The sequence below is a fragment of the Typha latifolia genome, chromosome 4, assembly GCF_019914945.1.
Source record: "Typha latifolia isolate L0001 chromosome 4, TyphaL0001v2, whole genome shotgun sequence".
In the NCBI taxonomy this organism is placed as follows: Eukaryota; Viridiplantae; Streptophyta; class Magnoliopsida; order Poales; family Typhaceae; genus Typha; species Typha latifolia.
In genome coordinates this window covers 13,660,689-13,685,502 of record NC_133089.1, presented here as the reverse complement: position 1 = coordinate 13,685,502, position 24,814 = coordinate 13,660,689, and the positions used below count along the sequence as shown (strand labels likewise).

General features: G+C 38.1%; 5 protein-coding genes across 6 annotated transcripts; 3 read left to right on the top strand and 2 right to left on the bottom strand.

Annotated features, from left to right (window-relative positions):
• The first annotated feature begins 76 nt into the window (after window positions 1–76).
• On the top strand, window positions 77–3,889 carry LOC140785845 (uncharacterized). The gene is made up of 2 exons (XM_073133908.1): window positions 77–355; window positions 1,947–3,889. Exon 2 carries the CDS (start codon window positions 1,956–1,958, stop codon window positions 3,573–3,575), a length of 1,620 nt encoding a protein of 539 aa, XP_072990009.1. The 5' UTR covers window positions 77–355; window positions 1,947–1,955; the 3' UTR covers window positions 3,576–3,889.
• Window positions 3,890–6,369: 2,480 nt separating this feature from the next.
• LOC140787389 (UDP-glucose 6-dehydrogenase 4-like) lies at window positions 6,370–9,147 on the bottom strand. The gene is made up of 2 exons (XM_073136287.1): window positions 9,029–9,147; window positions 6,370–8,191 (listed from the first exon to the last, which is right to left on the bottom strand). Exon 2 carries the CDS (start codon window positions 8,189–8,191, stop codon window positions 6,749–6,751), a length of 1,443 nt encoding a protein of 480 aa, XP_072992388.1. The 5' UTR covers window positions 9,029–9,147; the 3' UTR covers window positions 6,370–6,748.
• Window positions 9,148–9,433: 286 nt separating this feature from the next.
• On the top strand, window positions 9,434–12,537 carry LOC140787485 (microtubule-destabilizing protein 60-like). 2 transcript variants are annotated; one of them, XM_073136419.1, is made up of 9 exons: window positions 9,434–10,120; window positions 10,215–10,266; window positions 10,360–10,428; window positions 11,021–11,141; window positions 11,301–11,340; window positions 11,429–11,489; window positions 11,720–11,784; window positions 11,904–11,954; window positions 12,088–12,537. In XM_073136419.1, exons 1-9 carry the CDS (start codon window positions 9,531–9,533, stop codon window positions 12,107–12,109), a joined length of 1,071 nt encoding a protein of 356 aa, XP_072992520.1. In that variant the 5' UTR covers window positions 9,434–9,530; the 3' UTR covers window positions 12,110–12,537. The 2 variants fall into 2 exon arrangements, with proteins under 2 accessions (XP_072992520.1, XP_072992521.1); XM_073136420.1 differs by lacking the exon at window positions 11,904–11,954.
• Window positions 12,538–12,707: 170 nt separating this feature from the next.
• Window positions 12,708–14,777, bottom strand: LOC140787486 (small ribosomal subunit protein eS19). Its single transcript, XM_073136422.1, has 4 exons — window positions 14,618–14,777; window positions 13,556–13,646; window positions 13,194–13,377; window positions 12,708–13,033 (listed from the first exon to the last, which is right to left on the bottom strand). Exons 1-4 carry the CDS (start codon window positions 14,699–14,701, stop codon window positions 12,961–12,963), a joined length of 432 nt encoding a protein of 143 aa, XP_072992523.1. The 5' UTR covers window positions 14,702–14,777; the 3' UTR covers window positions 12,708–12,960.
• A 2,445-nt stretch (window positions 14,778–17,222) lies between these two features.
• LOC140786160 (probable mitochondrial-processing peptidase subunit beta, mitochondrial) lies at window positions 17,223–24,120 on the top strand. The gene is made up of 9 exons (XM_073134395.1): window positions 17,223–18,065; window positions 18,817–18,981; window positions 19,103–19,240; window positions 19,333–19,484; window positions 19,598–19,706; window positions 21,987–22,085; window positions 23,114–23,179; window positions 23,280–23,387; window positions 23,818–24,120. Exons 1-9 carry the CDS (start codon window positions 17,409–17,411, stop codon window positions 23,902–23,904), a joined length of 1,581 nt encoding a protein of 526 aa, XP_072990496.1. The 5' UTR covers window positions 17,223–17,408; the 3' UTR covers window positions 23,905–24,120.
• Window positions 24,121–24,814: the final 694 nt, after the last annotated feature.

Sequence of the window (24,814 nt, the reverse complement as noted above, 5' to 3'; positions counted from 1 at the left end):
GTGGAGCCGACCGACCCTCAAAATTCCGAGTCAAGATGTAGATCTATCATCTATCCACCGACTGATCAACGAGCCCACAGATTTCCATCATTAAACGGTTCTGATTCCGTTTCATCATCTCAAAGGCGCAGCGCAGCGGAGCGAGATGATTTACTTCGGAATAGCGATTCTATGCGGTGGAGTAGGCGCTGTTTCCCGTTTCCCCCTGGAAGGAGAGAGAGGGAGGAAGAGGAAAGGCTTTTAGGCACCAATTTCTCTCATTCGGAAGTCGATTTCCCGATTCCTACCCCACGCGGTTTCTTAATCGAATCAATCTCGGCCTCTCCCTTCGATCTTTCTGCTATCCTGACACTTGGTAAGTACCAAGTCCTTCAGATCTTCGACAACAAGTTGATCATTTTTGGAGAAGCAGATTGTTGGGATAATGGATTTGTATATTTGGATCCTTTGGGGGGAATTGATATGGTTATAGGGAAAGTCTGGGGCTTTGATCTAGTTTCTGTTTGGGTTGCCGTCATAAGGCATGGCATCCCAATTCCTTTTTTGACATATTGTAGACTTAGATTGTAGATGATAGTCTCAGATTAGATGACTATTAAGGGTCTGCCAACATGATACTGTAAAGTAAGAAGTTAGGAACTTGTCTACTATTGATTTGGAACTGTTGGCTTGCATTGGATTTTCATCTTAGGGTTTCATATCACCAGAAAGCAGTCAAAACTATGTTGTTGAAACATTGGAAACATAATTGATGAAAAAGATTTTCAACAGTGGAAACATAACTGATGAAAAAGAGTGTTTTGCACATTGAAAAGCCTGAAGTTTTTGCTCATTCCCAGTACTAAATGAATTACTTGTGATATCTTAGTCATTGTTTGAAGTTTTGGTTTTGGTTTCGGACTTTCGGTTAGTTTCGGCTTTGACTTTCAGAAAAAATAAATATATTAAACCAAAATAGAATGATTTTAGCCTAGTGTGGTCCAAAATAAATGTCAAAAAACGAAAAATCTTGATAGTTTTGGTCTTAACCAATGAGTTTTGGCTTTAGTTTTTATTAAATTTCAGCCATTACTGTTTCGTCTCGGGTGGAACTTCAAGCCATAGTACTACTTTGTCAAGGATTATAACTTACTTTTGTGGAAAAATTGTAAACAACTACCTTTTAGACTTTGGAGAGCTAGAATTGGACGAAGCCCTTGCAAGGTTTTTCATTATATATGTTGCATCATATTGTACTGAAGCTAGAAAAACCTTCTAAGATCCAAATTGCTCCAATTGTAAAGAATCTAATAAACCAGTGCATGCTTTCTTCAATTTTCTTTTTCCTTCTCTTTTTTCTATACTAGGATTTAAAGAACTGATCCCAGATCTTTATGTTGGCTATTACATCATGAATAACGATCAATAGTTTACTGCTGTCATGTTCTGATGCTATCAATTGATCACCTTCTGTAGTACCTGCATTTGATTGTCAAATTCCTCTCTCCTCCATTCTGTTCCCTGATCTGGAGGAACTTCGTGAGGAGTTTCTCTTGTGACGGGTGAGCCTGAGTGCAATAGTTCTCAACGGCTGATTTCATTCAGTAAGAGAATTTGATGCCAACCATTTTTAAAGGGTCAATGTCAGGTTGACAATTGGTCATAAAAATCTGCTTATACTTTTGGAGCATTCTCACTTTTTGTTTGTGCTCTAACCAGACTTATACAGTCGGAGAAACCAGAAAAGTACGATGACGATGATGTTAGTTTGCTCAGTTTTACGGTGTTGCCTATTTTCTTTTTCTATAAGAGATGGTGCCTCGAAAAGGATGTTTTCAATTTAATCTGAGAATTCATCAATGTATTAAAAGTCAAGTTGATACTATCTCTTAGGGGATTGATGATGATCACTTTGTGCTTTTGTCATGAGAGTTTTCTCTTGAATTCTCATTTGTTTACATTTATAGGGAGCTTAAATGTCTTACGAAGATAAAGCAATGGCAAGCCAAAGTTCTTCACCATCACCAAAGACTATTGTTCAGGATTCAGACTATAGTAGGATAATGTCTGTATGTCCTAGTATTGAATGCCCTCAGGTGCCTATCAAGCGAAGTGACTTAAATGGGCCAGTTGCTATCCTTTGGGATATTGAGAACTGTCCAGTTCCCAGTGATGTACGCCCTGAAGATATTGCTGGAAACATCCGAATGGCATTACAAGTGCATCCTGTCATAAAAGGAGCTGTAACGATGTTCTCTGCTTATGGGGATTTCAATTCCTTCCCCAGGAGGCTGAGAGAGGGCTGCCAAAGAACAGGTGTTAAGCTTGTCGATGTTCCAAATGGCAGGAAGGATGCTGCTGACAAGGCCATCTTGGTTGATATGTTTCTATATGCACTGGACAACCGACCACCCTCATCTATAATGCTGATATCAGGTGATGTAGATTTTGCTCCGGCTTTGCATATACTTGGCCAACGTGGGTACACTATCATCCTTGTAATCCCTGCTGGAGTTGGTGTTTCTTCTGCTCTGAGCAATGCCGGGAGGTTCGTGTGGGACTGGCCTAGTGTTGCCCATGGTGAAGGTTTTCTCCCCCCCAAAGCATTAGTATCTCGTGGGTCAGATCTGGCTGGCTATCTTATGAGCTGCAGCATAGGAGACAATCGTGATACTCAGAATGAAGAAGAGTCCATTGTTTATAGAGGAATTTCCCAATGCGAATCCAGCACTCAAGTTAACATAAATCAAGTGTACCGCTACAATTCTCATGTCTCCCAAGACATTTCTAGAGCTTCCCATTTGATGTCAGAGTACACCTGCAATAACACAATGCCTGGATCTTATCTCAATTCTTTTAGATCTCAAAGTCTACCCTCCGGATTGAATGATAGCCCAGCAGTTAATCAGAATTACATGCAGGAAGAGGCATGGTGGGTCAGGCCTGGAGATCTTCAGGGATTGAAGGGCCAGTTGGTGAGGCTGCTTGAAATGTCTGGTGGGAGTCTTCCACTTGTCCGTGTTCCTGCAGAGTATCTTAAGGTCTCTGGACGACCATTATATATGGCAGAGTACGGAGTTTATAAGCTAGTGAACCTTATTAAGAAAATGACTGATGCTTTCATTGTGGTTGGGAAGGGACATAGAAAAATGCTATGCCTGCGGAACTCCGGTGATGGACACATAAAAAAGTTTCCAAGTACCTCACTCATGGAAGGGAAGGAGGAGAAGAAAGGGAAGGGTATTCTGGAGGAAAATGCCGACATCAGCATTCCTCCCGTGGGTAGCTCCTCTGAGGAGTTATCAGATGATGAAAGAAATGTTTGCGCTGCTATAGGTGCAGATTATGAGTTTGATGACAATCTTGAAACTTTCAGACAGGAAATGCAAGAGCTTCTTGTCTGTTACTCCTGTCCAGTTCCGCTTCATACTTTCAAAGCACTCTATGAACAGCGGTACAAGAAAACTCTCGACTACCAGAGCTTTGGGGTGGATGGTTTGGAGGAACTGGTTGAGAAGGTAAGGGATGTGGTGGAACTGTGTGATGATAGGGCGAGCAAAAGAAAGTTCCTTGTATCCAGCTATGCGAGTGGGTAGATCTATTGCTGCACATGTCATCTGCTAATCGCAGGTCTTATGCAGCATGTTTTCTTAAGACGCTTGTAGGGTAGTGCATATGATCTTCTCTGCACCAAATTTCACAGTTGTTTTGCGTCAAGCAGCGTATTGGCACCCTTTTTTTAAGTGTCTGTAAGATACGTGGTAAGGCGCAGGTTACGCGTTGTGATTGTAACCACAAGGGAGATAAAAGGACTTAAAACGCATGAAATACAAGCTCTTGTCCTATTATTCTTATTCCTTGCTTTGTTCCTTGTCAGCATCAATCTAGTGGATCTTGTTGGATTATGGAATATTGGCATAGTGACAATCTGGCATGCATCAGCTAACTTTGAACTGGAATTTTTATGTAAATGGTTGCTAATTTTCAGTCAAATTGTAGCAGTCATGTTCGGGAATTTTCAAGTTTGAAACTTTTTTAGCCACATTCCGTACAGATTGAAAGAAGTTGATGCTATTGAAATTACTCTGCAGCATCCTAGTCAGGGATTGGAGTGGAATTTGTGGTTCATTGGTCACTCCAACTAAGTAGGATATTTCGACAAATCTCAACTTCTAGTCTAAGATTAATTAGTTTATCAGCTAAACATGAAATTGGCACTGCATAAACAACTGGAAATTATTTAACAAAACTGTCTCATCTATTGGGGAACAAAATACAGTAGTACTAATATCAGTCCCTGTTCACTGATTGTCCAAGTTAATGAATAATTTAATCTGAGAATCTATAACCTATGAAAGAGATTCTGGTAAATATGTAATGATTTCATAGATTCGTAGTGACAAAAAGATCAGGTAGTCCTATTCTATATTTGAATAGAAAGTCAGAAACTTACGAAGTCTACACAAAAGTTGGACAATATTCGATGATCCTCTGATTATGTAGCAATGCCACTCCCGTGAATCCAAAAGAATGAATTGAATAAAACTGCATCATTGTCTGATTAATCTGTACAATCTCTGCACCTAACTACTATTGCTGAATTCGTCCACAGGAGCTGGAAGGTTAAGTTCGACAACTGCACTTCCATCATCATAGATTTTTTCTAAGTTTTTTTTTTTTTAATTCCTGTTCTTGATTCAAAAGAAGCATCACTCGGCAAGCTACTCTCGCAGGCATTGGCCTTCCTCCGGCGCGCAGCGTCCATTCTTCCTCTTCGTGACCTCGCTCAGATCACCCTCAGAGGCTACCACTTTCTGATTCATATTCCTCTTCTTGAAAGGATTCAGTGCTTCGTTTGGTTCTTGGTCAGTTTGTTTGCCTTCCAGAGCTGCAGAATTCTTGTTCCCGGAGATCATCAAAATGGTATCAGCTACTTCCTTGTCCTCCTCGTCAGTCTCCTGCTCACCTTCTTGGACCTCTTCTTCTCCTGCCTCCTGTGCGTGACACCTACCATCAGAGACTACCACCTTCTGAGTCCTTTTCCTCCTCTTGAAAGGAAGCAATGCTTCATTTGGCCTCTTGGGTTCAAATCCTTTCAGCTCTTGGTCGGCTTCTTTGCCTTCCAGAGCTGAAGAGGAGTTGTTCTCAGAGAGCATCAGAAGGGACTCAACTGCTTCCTTCTCCTCCTCAATCTCTTGCTCACCTTCTTTACACCAATTAAGATGGCTAGAAAGAGACTTCTGAGTCTTCTTGGGATTCTTCCTCAAACTATAACTACTTCTTAACCCCTTGAAGCATCTACTACTACTTGTACTACTACAAGTAGTCTTCAGCTCCTCATCCACCTTCGGCTTAGATGAGCAGTTGAAGAGCTTGTGAGACTTCTTGTGCCCACCCAAAGCCCGCCCATGACTACATCTCTTCCCGCAAACGTTGCAGCAATGCTTCAGCTCTTGATCTCCCTCCATTGTTAAGCCCCAAGATTAGGAAAACCAGCAAGAAAGCTCACAAATAATGGACTTTTGGTTGATCTGAGAATAACCCATCAAAGATTTACGTCTGGGTCTCTGGCTTCCAGTTCGAGTTCTGGTTTTGAACACTCTGTTCTCTCTCTTGGAGGCCAATGGAGGAGGAAAGATGAGATCTTTAAATTGTGAAGCGAGAAAAAGAGGGTGGTTTTGTTGCAAGAGTAATTGGATGGGATCTGGAGGAGAAATCCTTGCATGTAAGCAATCTTAATCGGACGGATAGTACCCTGACACGTAGGATCAATCTGTTGAACCGAGTTATCTCAGCAGTTGATACTATTTGCGTATCAACTTGTCATTTTCTTAGATGTATTAATTAAAAGAAGCCACCTCTTGATCATTCTAAAATGCTTTCAAGCGTTCTTTGTATATATAAAGGTGGACAAGAGAGTGAGAGAGAGAGAGAGAGAGAGAGAGAGTATATACTGAAAATATTTCTCAAGTACTAATTAGAGATATATCTAAAAGCAGTCCATTTGTGAGAATATTAAAGAGCTAACAAAACCTAATCTTGCAAAGAGCCTTACTTAGAAGAGTCTAAGCCCATCACAGGAGACAGCTTCCTTCCAAATCAAAAGAATAGTTGACCTCTCCTTATCATTCTCCCAGCCTCTCTGGTAGTAGTCAAAAGCTTGCTTCCTTAGGTGTGTTAATTGTAAACTAACCCAAAGGTACCAGAGACCTTAATAGCAACTAAACAATCCAAACGTGGATAACATCTCCTTGCTTTTCCCTAGTTTATACAACTAAGACTAGCCAGTTAACTTTTCTTCTCTGGTCTCATCATTTACTTTCAGATGCTCACTTAAAAACATAAAAGAACACAATACAATGCAAATAAGGAACCAGGGGATACAGCATATACTAATTGTTGAAGGACATTGGACAAGATAACATTGACCTGAACCACATTATTTTTTACATAGAAGTCAGAAAAGAGCATAGATAAAGTTACAAGATCAAAAGAAACGCAACTGCAAGAAATACTCACATACCTTAATGATCAATGATGACATGAAAGAAGAACCACATAAAAGGGTAGAGAAAACATCGGTCGCTTTTAAATGCAACCAAAGACACTTCATATGAAATTTAAACTATGATTTCAGATATAGTACGCCTTTAAGAAGATATCTCGTCTTCAATAAGAAGAAACAATTATAGAGAATAGTGAGTAAATCATATAGCTGACAACCCTCAGTTGTTCCAACAGGTCCTCTTTCTCTTTCTACAACATCTTACTAGGCCACAGCAGGCATATCTTTTAGCCATGGATCAAGCGGCTTCCCAATAGAGTAAACGATAAACCCAATCTCCCTAAGCTTCTCAGAGTCCACTACATTGCGCCCATCGAATAAAAATGCTGGCTTCTGCATGCTTTCATATATCTTAACATAGTCAAGCTTCTTGAACTCATCCCACTCAGTTAGGATACAGATCCCATGAGCCCCCTTAGTGGCCTCATATGCATCCCAGGTCACAGTCACCTGCTTCACAGTTGAGGGGCTCATTGGCTGCAGATGGATTGGGTGATCCCAATCAAACTTGTTCATAGCAAGGTCACGCTGGATCTGGTCCTCGGTCACCTGAGGGTCATAGATGCTGATCTTAGCTTTGTCGCCCAAGAGGCCCTTGCAAACATCAATAGCAGCAGTTTCCCTAGTGTCCCCAGTGTCTTTCTTGAATGCAAATCCAAGAACCGCGATCTTTTTTCCTGAAACGGTGTTGAACATGGAAGACACCACTCGGTTCACAAACCGGCTCTTCTGGTAATCATTAATCTTGATGACCTGTTTCCAGTAGTCTGCCACCTCGGGCAGACCGTTGCACTCACAAATGTAGACAAGGTTAAGGATATCTTTCTGGAAACATGAACCTCCAAAACCAACACTAGCATTTAAGAACTTAGGCCCAATCCTTGAGTCCTTCCCCACAGCATATGCCACCTCAGTCGCATTAGCACCTGTGGCCTCACAGAGTGCTGATATTGCATTGACAGATGATATCCTCTGGGCCAAAAAGGCATTCGCAGCAAGCTTCGATAGCTCAGCAGACCATAGATTGGTTGTTAAAATCCGATCCTCAGGGACCCAATTGGCATAGACATCCTTCAGTGCTTGAACAGCTTTGCGGCCCTCTGGAGTCTCCCGTCCACCAATAAGCACTCTATCAGGGTTGAACAGGTCCTTAATCGCAGTACCCTCTGCAAGGAACTCCGGATTTGAGAGGATCTGAAAGTTGATACCTTTACTGTTGTGGGTCAAAATTTTCTCAATGGCCTCTGCAGTCTTGACGGGAACAGTGGACTTCTCTACCACAATCTTGTCAGACTTTGAAACATCGGCAATCATGCGGGCAGCGCTCTCCCAGTAAGTGAGATCGGCAGCTTTGCCAGCTCCAAGTCCACGAGTTTTTGTCGGTGTATTAACCGATACAAATATTATGTCAGCCTCAGAAACATGCTTTTCTATGTCAGTGCTGAAGAATAGGTTCCTCCCTCTGCACTCCTTGACCACGTCTTCAAGGCCTGGCTCATAGATTGGAAGCTGATCACTGTTCCATGCTGAGATGCGAGCAACAGAGATGTCCACAACAACCACCTCAATGGCTGGACATTTAAGAGCAATGACAGCCATAGTCGGACCACCGACATAGCCAGCTCCAAGGCAGCAGATCTTCACCATCTGTTTAGCAAAAACTGTCTGAATCAATATCATGAACAAAAAAAGGATAACAATAATGAGAAAATATCAGCAACATCTGAAAATTCATGTGAACAATCGGATCTCCAGAACATTAGGCATTTCAACAAATAGGTGATATGTTTTACCGCCTTGACTTAAAGAAAGAGACAATTGTTAAATCTCTTGGTAAAAGATCACATAAACTAACTCACTCAAGTTCTTTTTGCCCATTCTAAAGAAATTCTCTGAGCAGGACTTGAAAAGTAATCAAAGACTTGAGAAACACGAAGTTTTCATCCGCAAAACTGATCTAGATTTAATATCTAAGATCTCATGACAAATTAACTATACGATACATCTGGATCATGCCAAATGTTCTCGACTATAAAATTCCTCAAGAATTGCACGACAAATATGTAATTTAGCAGGTAGATCAGCACATAGAGCATAGAGATCTGCGAAATTTTAAAGATAGCTGCTCAAATCGATCAAATCATAACCGGATCTGAATCTTCTATAGAAATCAGATTGAGTTGCAACTGCAACTGATATCTAAGTCGATTTCCACCAGATCCACATTAAAATTTCAAAAGAGAACGTACAGATCTACGAAACTGTGAAGTAATAACGCCAAACAGGTAAAGAATCTACACGGAAATGAAGAGAGGAGAGAAGAAAGCGAAATATTATAGTACATAATTACAAAATTAAATCAGAAACTGGATTCGGCGAAAGCAGCGACGAGCCAACAAGATCAAAACGCAGATCTCGATCAAATAAGAAGAAAAAAAAATTACCCTCGTGAATTGGAAGAAGACTAGGAATTCAGATATGTACCTTAGTTCTTGGAGAGAAAGAGACGACGTCAAATACTAAACTGAGAAGCCAAGATGAGATCTAGTCTTCCTCCTTTCGCGGACTGTGTCTAACCATGCAAAATAGTTGTGTGTTAATATAGGCGAGGGGGGGCTTTTTCTTCGAGAGTTTTGCATTTGACTCCCTGTATTTAACGGATTTTCGGTTTTTATCCTTGCATTTTTGCTATTAATAAATAAATAATTAAAACGCGGAGAGTGAAGTTATAATACCAACCGTCGTAGGGTGTGATATGCACATTTCATACCCCCGAGCGGCTTGGCTTTAATCTCGAGGCTCCTCTCCCCCGATCCAACGGACAAACGGCTACGACTTAGTAGTCTGGCATTTAAATCTCTCTCGCGAGGCACCGCCAGAGAAACTAGTCGTTGCCAGAAGCCCGGAAAACCCAACGGTCACTGCTTCTCCCCTCTTCCTCTCCAACCCCAAGAACTTCGAAAAATTAGAAAAAGAACTAACCTAGATGTTGACTCCCAAGAAGAATCCCCATCCCTCTCGAGCCCCCACCTCCATAATCTGCTACAATTCCGAGAATTCCAGTCCAAATATACGCATCTCCCCTCAGGCGAAGGAATCAGCCCCCAAAACCCCTCGGCCGCCGAAACCGGGAAAGTCCGTCGTCAACGACAAGAGTTCAAAAGGATGCAGAAATGGTTCTGATTCCAAGGAATGCGAGGAAGAAAACTACGAGGCCCGCCGGGTTTCCCAGGAAGAGTTCTTTAGGAAAGATGGTATGACGAGGGATCAAAAGGAGAATACTTTGGAAGTGAGGAAGATGAGGAACTTGGTGATGGAGGAGGCCCTGAGTAGTATGCCGGAGCCGGGGGCTGGGCGGGTAAAGCATTTGGTGAGGGCGTTCGAGAGTCTTCTTTCCATTCCGGGGGAGGTGGAGGCTGAGAAAGGCGAAGAAACGAGAGTGATGAATTGGGCATTGCCCGGGTTGCATCAGGCGGCAAAGGAATCTGAGAACGAGGTGAACTCGGCATCTGATGTCTCTACCACTGAGTTTGATTCAAGGCTTCTTTACATTTCGATGGAGAGCAATGATGATAGGTTAGTTATAATAAAATTTGTTAAAGATGAGAAATTTCCTTACAATTTTTTTTCTCTCTCAATCTTCGTCAGTTTGATCAATATCTCCTTCTAGATTGAGTTGGAGCAGCGGGACTTCAACTGGGTATGGAAGGAGTAGGCGTAATGTAACTATTGACGGCTTTCTATTGCTTTTAAATTTAGTTTTTTATGTTATCTACTGATTGTTTTTATGCTTCTTAAGAGCTCTGAGTCATCAGGATTCAGGAAGGAGCTGGATTAAGAAGCTCAAGGCGACCAACCAGCATCTATTTAAGTTGAGGACTGAGGTATTGTGATAAATTTCTAGTTTTTCTTTCTCTACATATTAATGCTTCTTCATGGAATATATAATTCGCAAACAAGTAGAATGAAGAGTGGAAATATATATATATATATATAATTATAGCCCTACTAGATTAGATTCAGTTGCACATGAACATGGGAAGCAAAATATGAGAGCCTAAATTGATAGGTTTAAATTTTTTTTTAGACTTTTGTTTCTAACTTCTGATATAATTAGCTGAATGAGGTGATATTACATGTTAGAAAGTAATGATTTTCTCACTCTACATATCAGTTGGCATCAGAAATCTGGCTCATTTTCTTCCTTTTGTTGCAAACCTCAACTAAGCTTTTGTGAGTAACTTTTACTGTACATGAGCCACAAGTTTGTTTCTACAATGATGCGTTAACATGAATTAACATGCTTTACTATGATGCACCAATAATCATCTTAGCTGTTTATTATCATGATATATCATCGAAACTTATAACTCAGTAGCCAGCAATATGGAGAAGAATTTCTCTGAATTCTGTAGATTTAGATGCATAAATAAAGTTATATGCTTTATGTGGTATATATATGTTTCTTTGTCCCAGCAAAGAGGGCAACTCAAGGAAGAGAAATTCACGAAAAAAAGTGAAAAAGATGCTTATGGAAGAGGAAAAGTTGCGGATACCTATCGCACGAGGTCTCCTATTGATAACAAGAGAACCGGAGGTACCCTTGTAATTAACTTAATTAAATCATTTAAGGGTGTAAACAAGTCGAGCTTGAGCGAGCTGGGCCCAGCTTGGCTTGGCTCGATAGGTTTTTTTTTTTTCTGGCTTGATCTCAAGTTAAGGATAGCACTGAGCCAATCAATCTTGTGTTTCACAGTGACGTTCTCACAGTCGCACATGCTGAGTTCGATTATAAGGTAAAATTCCTATTAAATTGTTCCATTTTAATCATCCCTAAGTAATTGTAGCGCAATACATGAGGCTTGCAATTATGTGGATATCTAGGTTGCCAAGAAGATTTGTGCTGAACAACAAAGACTGGAGAAAGAGAGGCAGGCAGCAAAAGGTACAAATTTGATACCTCATTTCTTTTAACGATCACCGAAGCAATGCAATTGATTTGTTTCATAGTTGCAAGAAACTTAGACGAGAGCTCACACCTAAAGCTCAATACATGCCATACTTTGATAGTTTTTTCATTCCAAAGATGTAGTTACAGACATCCAATATAATGTTTGCATTCTTATTGTCGTCAAAATTGCTGCATTCTTCATAGTTTAATTATTTCTCTACAAGACCCAGGAGGCGAGGACAGTGCCTAAGGAGCCAAGGTTTCAAACCAGACCCGAAAAGCTATCTGGGTGAGTTCCCTTTTATAAACTTTTTGGAATTCTTTACTGCTTATGGCCATCACAGTGGCCTTTACAGTTGAAGGTAGAGTTCCTACTTACTAATGAGTCCCACATGTCACTTGATATAGATTTTTACCCCCCTTCTTCCTTTTATCATGCATCAAAACATCATTGGCGGAGTAAGTACTTTTTTTTTCTCATACAATTTGCTGTCTTATGCTTCTTCTAGCTTCTAGCTTCTAGCTTCCTCCTATTATCTAATGCATGAGATTGTATTTGAAGCTCAATATTAATTATTTCTATTGATCACAGTGTCTCACTGCTGGGAAGATGATGATGGTATTGTTCTCCTGAGCCGAACTATGTGAAGTTTCAGCGACTCCTGGAAGCTGAACAATTAAGTTCTGCAGATATATTTTTTTCTCCTTTCTCCTTTTGTGGTTTATACCAAATTTCCAAGTATAACTAGTATCAAAAACTGACGAACTTATCAAAGCATTATTTTGATGCACAAAGGGAAGTTCCAGCATTAATTTTACCATCTGTATAGAACCCAAACGTCAGTTGGTGTCCAGTGAGATATCATGATGATGGGTCCAAAGATGTTTGTTTCACTCACGAGACAAAACCTTCCAAGAACTTGTTCTTGTTTTTCTTGTTTCCTTCTCAAGCTTCCAGACACTGAAGCCTTTAGGTGATATCACATTGTATAAATAACTAATGTTTCCTGGAATGATTTGCTTACATGGTAAGCTTGCTTCATTGACCGATAAATCCTGCTTACATAGGTAAAATCTGATTCAAGGCAAACAACTGGATATGGTGCATTCATATTAAGTGTCCTTGGCTTAAAATCACTTGCCTGCTGAACATTCTTGAAGTTAAATCCACCATGCTTAAAGAACAAATTGTTATTTGCTCAAATAACCCAGTTCAGCAATTACCATGATTAATTGATCAAGTGTTTCATAATATTCTTTTTCATGAAACAGCTAAATCCATGCAAAATATTAAGCAATATGATAGAGCGACCCTACAATAACACCGACAATGTTCTGGTTCATGACTATGTTTAGATTAAAACGAACAGCTAATGAAAAAACTCTTAACAGCAAAATTGCCGCAGACCAGACAGCAGAGGTCCATTCCTTAAAATCACCGGGATCACAAGCCCAAAAAGTTCACTCAAGGTACAATGGCAACTCGTCCTGCTACTTGATCCAAATCCCGCCGGCCTTGGGAAGTTATCATCCTTCCACTGAAACACAACAAAAGATATTGTTTTTACAAATTGCAATAATCATCATGGCAGTGAGAAATTTTAATGACTGATTTTCTAAGTCATGCAAAAAGATGAAAATACCAGCCGTCTCATGTTACATAAAGGCAAAAGGGACAAAAAAAGCACGAGTGGTTACCCTTTAGAACTGACGTCAATAATGTTCATTTTCTGTAATTGCTGAAGGATGTGGCGAGCCACCGCTCCACTGCTTTTGCAGAAATGTGGTGGACGACTTCCATTCCTTTTACGCCCTCCATAGATCTTCTGGAAGCCACCAACACCAATGCCTTGCCTTAGATAGATCTTCCTTGCCATCGAAGCTGCAAGATGAATGAATATATGCAACTCAGCCCAAGAAGAAAACAGAAAGCTAACTAAAATAAACTTCATTCTTCAAGCATGTTAATCTAAAATGCCAACTAAAAATATAGTACCAAAAATTCTAACGTAAGGATACAAATAAAATGAAAGTGATGAGATCACGAGAAGGTTCATTACCAGCTCTAATGTAATACCAATCAGGGTCATAAGGAGCAAGTTCTTTGAACCTTCCAGTCTTCACAATGTCGGTCCAGTGAGGAAGTTCCATCTATTCAAACAGGCGAAGATTAACTTTTATTAAAAAAGAGAGAAAAACAAGGGGAAGTTGCTAATAATCTTGTTTTGATCATACATAGGTAACCTATGCATAGGTTCTCTTGTCATTTAAACCCTCAGAATTAGTGCTAACAGTTGTTTGTCATTTACTCTTAAGAATTAGTGTTAACATTTGTAAGCACCAATTGGAAAACCATTCATGATAAAAGATACTGAAAGGGAAAGTCCTTCAAACAATGAGGAGCAGAGGAAAATCAGGCAACTATTCCATCATATGAGATTCTGCTGATAAGATACAACCAATGCTAGTATATAAGCAGTGATTTCAAATCTAGAGGCTAAACAAGCTCTAGAAAAATCATGTAAGGCAAACTTTGCTTTTTGGAGGATTAAAAGGAGAATCTACTCACTCAACAATAAGACATACTCTTCTCAAAAATAAAAAAATAAAAAACAAAAAACAAAAACAAAAAGATAAACTTAAGCTGAAACATGCCTCAAATTGCTTATAGTAACCAAGAAGAGAAAAAATCAAGGCATAATTGCCTGAAATTTTCTTACACTTTACGCAATACACAGACAATGTGCCAAATATTCTTAGTTTAACCAGCTCTAAATTCTTAACAAATAGATCTCAAATACTTGTGTACTTAAAAGTAGGGCTTGGCACTCCCTTAGCATGGCATTCATATAATAAGTTCTTACCCACCCGCACTACTTTGAACTAACCATCCAAATTTATCACAAAAAGTTGTACGTTAACCAATCTCTCCATGGCTCCAAATCAATGCATTAAACCAAGTGTAATACCTTTTCCCAAGAAAATTAACGGCCGATTCCAGTTCCAGAGATAACTTTAACTAGAGATATTATATGCAAACGAAACATCGGATTTTTTGCACAATAAAGATCGAAAACCTTCAAAATCCTAGGAAAATTGAAGGAGGAGGAGATCGATCGAACCTTGCCGGATCTCTTGAGGTGGGCGGAGTACGCCTTCACGAACTCGTGGGGTGAGACGTCTTTTACTGTTCTTGCCGCCTCCATTGCCGAAAACCAGAGGAGATCTCCAGCTAGGGTTAGGGTTTCCACAGAAAAGGGCGGAAGGCCAAAAGCCGAAGGTTTTTATAGATGCAGTTGGGGGTGACTGGTAATTGATCGGACGGCTGAGATGTGTATGATAGATATTGAGGAATTTGGAGGATATTTACCAAAATTTTTGGTTTTATTTAATTAAATTTGATTTTTACCCCCCTTGAATTATAACCCACTAATCCACTATCTTTATCTCCTCTATCAATAATATTTAATCATTTAAATAAATACGAAAATCTGATAAATGTTAGAAGATAATGTTAAATAGAGTTAAATTTGATATAATTAAATTTAGGTCACAAATGAGTTGACTCTGTTGTATGAATCGATATGACTGCAATAACTCATTTATCATTCAAATAACTTTCATTTATAACTAAAAATAATTTTATTTATAATTATAATAAATTTATTTATAATCCAGATAATTCATAGAAATCTTTATAATCTATGTAACAGGTTTATTAAACTGGTTAAATAGACATCCTTTATAACTCGTTTAATAAATATAATTGTATTCGTGTTTAATATTCTAACCAGACCAACCTATTTAATAAATATGCTGTGTTAATTTACCATGTTTTGTTTGAGCCCAAGCCCTAAACTGGCTAGTTGTACTTTATTTTTAGCCATAGTTTAGATAGTTTGAACTAAGCTAGAAAATAGAGTATTTAATTATAAGTTAGACTAAGAGTATAATTATCATGTTTGATGTGATATGAAAAAAAGAATTAAAAAAAATTGATTGATTTTAGAGAAATAGATATTATATAAAATTAATCTACTAAAATGTTCTTTGACTTTGATGACATTAGAACAAAAAATATTATTATTAAATGAAATTAATTAGCTAAAGTTTAAGAATGTTAAATTTTTGTGTTTTAACCATAACTTTTTTAATTAAAATATAGATAAATTTAGAGTATGTCTATTCTCTCATATTTTATTCTTAAATTAATTTAATTTAAACTAAGTTGTGTTACTTGCCATGTAGTCAAACCTATAGCCACCAACTTAGACTTAGCAAACTAGTGATACTTTCCTCGTGACTAAAGAGATAATGAGTTTAACTCTAATTCTAAATAATATTGTGGATAAATTATTTAGTGATTAGTGGTTTGATGACTTGATTCGATTTGGTTTGATAGCTCGACAGTGCGGCTAACTTTGAATAACAGCTTAGCAATGCAATGGCTTGGAACAGGTCTCAGCGACATTTGGTTCGAAACAATTGTTCGGCGATACATATAGCTTGAAGCCTAGACTAGACAAAAACTCGGTGGAGCCTAAGTGTCTTCGTATTTAAGGAGGATTTGTTCTTTATCTAGTCTATATCTAGCCTTTGGGCTCATGAATTATCAAAAAAAAAAACTTAGACTTGCAAACCCACACTATTTGTCCTTATTACCAAACCTATCCTATCATGGTTAACAACTACAAGCCTAATGGAAATTAATTTTAAAGGTTAATTACAGCTACACCCCCTAAATAAAACTTATTTTTCACGTGACCCCTTAAACTTTTTCACAGACAAACATCAGTGACAGAATACGCCTAGTAACTATTATATCCTCAATTAATACATCATAATATTATTAAAATTAAAATAAAATGAAATTAAAATAGTAAATTATATAAGTTAAGAAGATTGAAGAGAACTACTAGATTAGCTAACGTTTAAAAATAAATTATATCAAATTATATAATTTCTCTCACCCTCTTCTCTCTAGCTTCAATCTTTGTTCTGCCTTTGTAGGCAGCAGGGCAACGGTGGTGATGCATGAGTAGGAGGGCAACGACAACCTCCCCGTCCCACATAGTGCAGCCCTCATCTCGCACCCTCCTCAACAATTTTGTGACGGTGGAGACCTACCGGTGCCCTCGTCGACCAACAAGGGCAAGGGGGTAGCATCGTTAGGAAGGGAGAGAATAAAAAAGAGGGAAGAATAAAGATGAAAAAAGGATGGAGAGAATGAGGAGAGGAGAATAAAGATGAAGGTAGAGGAGGAGGGAAGAACGAATATGAGGGCATATTCATCTATTATTGTTGGAATAAAAAAATATAAGTTACTTTCTCTCTAACAGGACATTTAGGTTATTTCACAGTTGATGTACTCTGATATGACTGTCATGTAAGTTGACTCGTTCAAATTTTCTGATAGTACATTAACGGAAATACACACTAAAACTTTTCAAAAGTTTAGAAGAGATATTATAACTTAAAAAATTTAGGAGGTAATCGTAAAAATCTGAGTATAGTTCGGGGGTTGTAGATGTTATTAACCCTTAATTTAATTTAGCACTAAAAACATTGAAATACGAATTTAATTTACTACTGAAACCGGGTATAATTCGTCTTATTAACCCTTAATTTAATTTACTACTAAAAACATTGAAATAAGAATTTTAGCTGATTTGACATCCAATCAGTATCTGCCAAGTTATCTAACCGTAAGAACTTTCTGCAACTGGTTCTGCAGGCGATCTTCTCCCCACTAAACTTCCCAAATCGATCCCCAAAATGCTCGTCTCCTCATCCCAGTCGCTTCTCTCGGCGGCTCCAATCTCTTCTCTCCCTCTTCTTCCCCACCCCGATCCAAACCCTCCAAAACCTAAACCCTAGATCTCCTTCCTCCTCTCCCAAAGGCTACGCCCCAAAATGGCGATCCACAGACTCTTGCCTCTGGCTCGCCGATCCCGTACCCTAACCTCTCATATCCTCCTCTCCCGATCGGCCTCCACATCAGCGGCCGTCGCCACCGCGATATCCAGCGATCTCCCTGAGACTCCCCCAACCATGATCTACGACCGCCTAGTCGAAGCCGTTAAGTCCAAGATCAAGCGGCTCGATGACCCCGACCCCCGGTTCGTCCGCCACGCGTCGCCCATCCCAGCCCTCGCCGATCACTCCTCTATCCTCTCCTCGCCGGAGACCCGCGTCACCACTCTCCCCACCGGCCTCCGCATCGCCACAGAATCCTCCCTCGCCTCCGCCACGGCCACCGTTGGCGTCTGGATCGATGCTGGCAGCCGGTTCGAGACCGAGGAGACTAACGGCACTGCGCACTTCCTCGAGCATATGATCTTTAAGGGGACGGCGAACCGGACGGTGCGGCAGCTCGAGGAGGAGATCGAGAATATGGGCGGGCATCTCAATGCTTACACATCTCGGGAGCAGACCACGTACTATGCCAAGGTGATGGAGAAGGATGTAGGAAAGGCGCTTGAGATCTTGGCGGATATACTGCAGAACTCGAGCTTTGATGAGGGACGGATCAATCGAGAGCGCGATGTTATCCTCCGAGAGATGGAGGAGGTAATTATTTTTTGCCTAGTATTTTTAGTTGTTATTTTTCAGTCGTGCAAGAAAGCTGTCACTTTTATCTTGCTGACCATATTTGAAGTGGACTGATTATAAATGGGAATCTCTGTCTGTGATAAAACGACCTGGATAAACGTTAGATATTCTTGGTTGGATTTTGTGATGGAGGCTAGTGAACATTAAGGGCAGCTTGGATATTCATCCACTTTTGTTGTTTTTGAGGATGATGTTCTTGGCTGAGCATGTATGTATACTGTACAGTGATACTGCTTATACCATATAGCTCATATGAACCTTTTTTGAGGATGATGTTCTTTTTCTCATTACAGAAGAGTTTCTTTACTTGGGTGTCTAGTTATAGAAGTCGTGAGTGTGCTGCTTTCACTCTTTTTATATCCATTCCTCCATGAATCGAGATTATCTTGTATGACATCTATTCTCCTAGATGATAAACCTTTCTGCATTATTATTATTTTTTCCCTGTTTAGACCAACATTGCATACATGTTCCCTCTTCATTGACTTCTTTTTTTAAGTTCTGGTTATTATATTATGGTGAACTATTCTTTAATAATTTGATTATTGCACCAATAACAAGTCCTATTAAAATGATATGCATGCTTTATATTGCTTCCTATCTAGGCATAGGATGGTCATTCATTAGTGTTGACTCATGAGTCTGTCATAGTTCCTGAGTCTACCAGTGAGGCAACAGACTGACAATTATTCTGTTTTCTGTTATGCAGGTTGAGGGACAAACTGAAGAAGTTATCTTTGATCATTTGCATGCAACTGCTTTCCAATATACTCCATTGGGCAGGACTATCCTGGGGCCTGCACAGAATATCAGAACAATTACAAAAGAGCATCTTAAGAACTATATTTCAACTCATTATACAGCTCCCAGAATGGTGTGGAAAATTAGTAGGCTAGAATCTATTACAAATTTTCATTCGTTCAGTTAATTATCAATCAATCACATATTATTGCTTGCGTAGTTGAATGTCTTTTAACTTTGCATTTTGATTTTAGGTTATTTCTGCTGCTGGTGCTGTTAAGCATGAGGATATAGTCGAGCAGGTCAAGAAGTTGTTTACGAAGCTATCTAGTGATTCTACTACAGCATCCCAGTTGGTTGCAAAAGAACCGGCTACCTTTACTGGTTCTGAGGTAAGGGTTATCCATCTCAATGCTAATAGATGCTTCTCCATCTTAAACCATCTCTTTTCAAGAAATTATGTCCTCCATAATTTCAATGACAGGTTCGCATTATAGATGATGATATCCCACTTGCACAATTTGCGGTTGCTTTTAGTGGAGCCTCCTGGACAGATCCCGATTCCATTGCTCTGATGGTCATGCAATCTATGCTAGGTTCTTGGAACAAAGGTGCCGGTGGAGGAAAGCACATGGGGTAGGTCTTCAATGCTTCTTTTGTCCTGTAGTGTCATTATCTTTGGACTCTTTAATTTTGATCTGCAACCTTTATTCACTTATCTTATGCCCCCCACATTCTTCTATATATAGTTCAGAGCTTGTACAAAGGATCGCAATTAATGATATAGCTGAGAGCATGATGGCATTCAATACCAACTATAAGGATACTGGCCTCTTTGGTGTTTACGCTGTTGCCAAGGTTAGCCATTATTTATACTTGAAAGAATGTCTTCCTGTGCTTCACTTTATGTAAATCACTAAATCATGTTGATAGTAACACACTGATTGAAAGGGACATTTGTTTGCTGCTACCTGTTTTTGCCTCCTTTATCTTGGTTATCTCCTTATAGGACATGGCATTTACATGTTTGTGTTATGCAGGTTCAAGTTGCTGCTTATATAATTAAACAGCTATATTCTTATATATATATATATATCTTGATTACTAAAACTGGGTATAATTTCCTACCAATCAAGAAGTTTCAGCCAAATCACTCTTCATAATGATGCACTTTCTGTCTATATTCGACATGTACAGAACATCTTGGTCAATTCTCTTGTAACTTCTCTATGATGGCCATAATTTTTTTTCTGACAAAAGCATTTCTTATTTATCTTTTCTACTGTTTATTGATCTTCAGTCTCAAATTTACCATCTCAAAGAAACTCAGTGAATATTTTTTCAAGCCTATAATATTCTGATCCATAGAGCATCGATTGCTTTATCACATTCCTATGAAACTTCTCAATGATGGCACCCATAATTTTTTTCTGACTAGCGTTTCTTATTTATCTTTTCTACTTTTTATTGATCTTCAGTCTCAAATTTACCATCTCAAAGAAACTCAGTGAATAACTGAATATTTTTTCAAGCCTATAATATTCTGATCCATAGAGCATTGCTTGCTTTATACATTCCTATGAAAATTCCCTATATAGTAATATCAAGTATCGGATCTGTATTGACATTATTACTGCTAATCCTCTTGTATGAAATTGGTAATATCATATTCAGTTTATAATAAGTTGTGATTAGACCTGATATAACTATCCTTGAATCATCATTTTTCCACAAGTTGGAGTCTCAATGCAATTGCCTATATTTGCTACTTTGAAATTGCTAGGTCTATTGAGGTGCTTGATGTTATAATTTATCGAATATATTCAGATGTCAATTCTACTAGAGTTTCCATTATTTTGTCCTTTCCCTTGGCCGAGCCATGAGTACATGTGGTGTTAGTGCCTAATTGTGCAGTTGCTTAGACTCTGTATATCGTCAAGTTTCCAGTCTCCAATACACACTCCCGTATTCCCATCCACGGGATGAGTGCATACCTGTCCATGTTTTGATATTTCTAATGAAATTGATATGTAGTATTCTTTCTAGGCCCAAAAATGGAACAAGTCTAATACCTGCTTCTATATATTCTCCTAAATAAATTCTGTTTTTTTCTCTTGTATATGGATTTGCTTGGGTAGATTGACCATGTATGATTGCTCTTTCAGTCTATTTGTCGGTCTGTATGTAAATTTATCTTTATTGAAATAGTTTTAGTTACATTCTTATGTGTTCCATCACTCTTCCCCAGTAAAAATTTGCAGACTCCACCAACAACACTATGCATGCTTTAGTCTTTGAATGTTGTTTGCTTGGGTGAACTCAAGTTTAGAGTTCATTTGGCCTCCTTTTGCTTCAGGATTATCTTTTTTTTCCTATTATAAATTAGGGAACAATACTTGAGATTAGAAAAGAAAGATCAAATTATTGTTGATTTGGATTTAGAAATACGATTCATATTATTTTACACATAAGACAAATTACAATTTAAACCTTGATTTGATTTAAAATATTTAAAAAAGTGTCTCTTCTATCTCATACCACCCACTTATCTATCACAAACCAAAACTTCTCGCTCAATTTTTAGGCCCAAATTTTTTCACTCACATTTTTCCATCTATCTCCTCTCTCCTACTATCCACCTATCCCATTGCATACCTATAAAAAATGAGAACACTTTAATTTAAATTTATATCATTATATGTCAAATCAAGGACACTTGAATTTTTACTTCTTATTTGTACCTTTTTTAAAAATATTTTATGACATATCAAATATAATTATTACACTATTATTCTAAGTCACAAGTAAATATTAGGATATCATACTCTAAAGTAGATGTACAATTTTAGGAGTAAGGATCTAAACTAAGTATTATAGATTTTCTTTAATCTTAAAGTAAATGAGGCCTTGAAGTTTTGCAAGCACCATCTTGCTACTCTTCGATAGATTTGCATGTTTCCATTAACACTTTTCATTCTTTTCTCAAGTGTTCATATTTTTGTCTATTTTCATATCTTGTCTGCCTATTTGTGCTTTTATAGGGGAGTCATTTTTTAGGTTCTTTGAATTTTTAATGAGTGCAGATTCTTTATACTTGAATGTCCTATGATATCACCACGCCATTACTTTTGTAAACAGCCGGATTGCTTGGATGATTTGGCTTATGCTATTATGTACGAGATAAGCAAGTTGTCGTACCGTGTCACAGAAGATGATGTTACTCGTGCTCGGAATCAGGTAGTTTTCCATTACTCATTGTTTTACTCTTTTTTTTTCTATAAGGAAATGCTTATGCTCATTAGGAAAGAGATTTTTTTGTCTGCTTTAGTTCTTTGAGCAATTAAATGAGAAGAGTAGACTGTCTTTTCTTGGCAGATACTTTGCATTTTGATGAGTTAGATCCATTTTTTATTGTTTTTTTTTGAACTTTGGTCTATTTGATTTTTTGTTCAACCACAATCTCTTATCATATTGCAAAATACATTATATATATCAAATGATATAATACATCTATGTATATCAAATCTTCCATGAGCACAATCAAGCAGGTAATGTTTGCATTGCTAAATGTTGTTTAGTTCATAATATTTGTTTTGCATGGGTCATATATCTTTAGTAATGCATACTATATATTTGCGCATGCTATTACACCAGTTATACATATCTTAAAATACTGTCTATGTTGCATACTTGCATTATGAAAAATTAACAACCCTAGGAAATGAGACCACCAGATGCTAAAAAATTGCACAGGACTACCAGATGCTAAAGTATTATGCATAATAATAAAGCTTAAGACAGGCAACCACAGATGTAAGATATTTTATGCAGAAAACCCGTGAAGTTAGGGTAAAGTCCTTTCTAACATCATTCATTCTGGAAAAATCAATTGAGACTGGTTAGAACCACTTTCTAACACCAGTACAAAACTTCACATATAATTTCTCATTGCAAACCAATGCCATAGAATTAAATCTTTGGTTTGGAATTCAGTTTTCTATATTAATATTCTTTATAAGAACTTCAAAGTTTTTAGACTTGTGCTAATGCTCATATATGAAATCTAGACATGTTATACATAAAATTATGTTTTTAGCAATCTCTGCCAATTACATAATCAAATGCAAAACCTTGCACATTATTAACTGCTTCACCTAGCGACTTGCCAGCTGTGAAAGTTTTTTAGCTTTGAAGAGTTGATAATTGATATTTCAGTTTCTATAAAGTAGCATGCTTATATATTGAGTAAATTGATGGTCTTTCAGCTGAAATCTTCTCTCCAACTTCACATTGATGGTACTAGCGCTGTTGCTGAGGATATTGGACGTCAGGTAGACATGTGTTAATGGACAGCTATGGTAGCTTGATACCTGTGATTTCTCCATCTATATTTCCTCCTAGAAATTCATCTTCATCATTTTGTCCTTGCAGTTACTTACCTATGGCCGAAGAATACCTGTTGCTGAACTTTTTGCAAGGATTGATGCAGTCGATGCAAGCACTGTCAAGCGTGTTGCCAACCGTTTCATATTTGACCAGGTGAAAATTGCACATCTATTACCCCACCGACACAACTGTGTGCTTATATCTGCATCACAAATTTCATCTATTTAAAATGCTAACAATGTGGAAAAAAGAATCACATGGATTTTTTTTTTTTTTTTCACTTTGAAGTTCGCCAGTATTTCCTCTGTCTAAGTCTGTCTATTACCTCAAATTATGGAACTAAACTTCTGGATAGAACTCTTAGCCATCCATGGGAATGCTGGTACCAGCTCTTGTCTGGTAACAGTAACCCGAATATACTGCTAAGCTAGCACTGTGCTATGCAGATAGTCTCTTGGTGAGGAAATTGACATTAAGATTGAATTAACTGCTTTTCCCAATTCATAAAACTTCTCTTGGTCTATTTATTAATTCGTGCACTGAAAATTTGTCGTGTATCTTGTTTACTGTTATTACTTTGTAGGATGTCGCAATTGCTGCTGTGGGACCGATTCAGGGTCTTCCAGACTACAACTGGTTCAGGCGCCGTACCTACCTCCTCCGCTATTAGATCAACCTTTTACATCTTTTTTGTATTTGCTATCTATTAGCACAAAGAAGAAAAATGAAACCGGATGTCATGCACTTGCCTGTTAATTATTGTTGCAGTCATGCGCATCAAGCGCCCCACTGGCTGGAATTAGTTCTCTCTTCTCCCACTATTTTTTGCATGTAAAATTTCTGATTTCTGTCAATAATAAGCATCCACTGACTTCGCTACTTATAATGCCATCGATTAAAAGTTACATCTGGACATGTTTCATATTTGTGATAAGAGCATTCGGTGTTAATGCCTTAAGGAAAGTAAAGAGGTTGCTTGGATGCAGAATTCCTCGTTTCCTATTATGTAAGCTGTGTCAATTGTTGAATTTGCCTTCGTTTCAGAGTTCTTCGCTGGCATCAGCTGGAGGATGGCAGGGGAAAAATTGTGATAAGAGTATATTGATGCTTTCTCTTTGTGGCATTGAGTTTTTCTTTTTCTACTTTTATTTCTATCTTCTACCACGATGGGTTCGCTTATAAACAAAAGTTTCCCAGGTAAGATGAATGGTAATGAAAAAACATATGCTACTTCTTAAAAGCCCCCTCACCGCTCACGTTTATTTAAGAAGCTTCACACCTTTTACGCCTTCATAGGTATTGTGGGTCACACTTTTTGCATTGATAAGATATACTTTTTTCTGACTATGAACTTAGGCAATATATATAACACTACCTCCATTCGCGAATAACTTTTTTTATTATAAAATATAATTTTTATTTTAGAATTATAGCTAAATATTATAATAATCTTATTCTAAAATACAATCACTATTTATCACTACACACTAGTCTAGTTATTAATTTACGTTTATATCTATCCCATCAATCTAATTTATATTAAATAAAAATAATTTAAATGTATATATATATATATATAT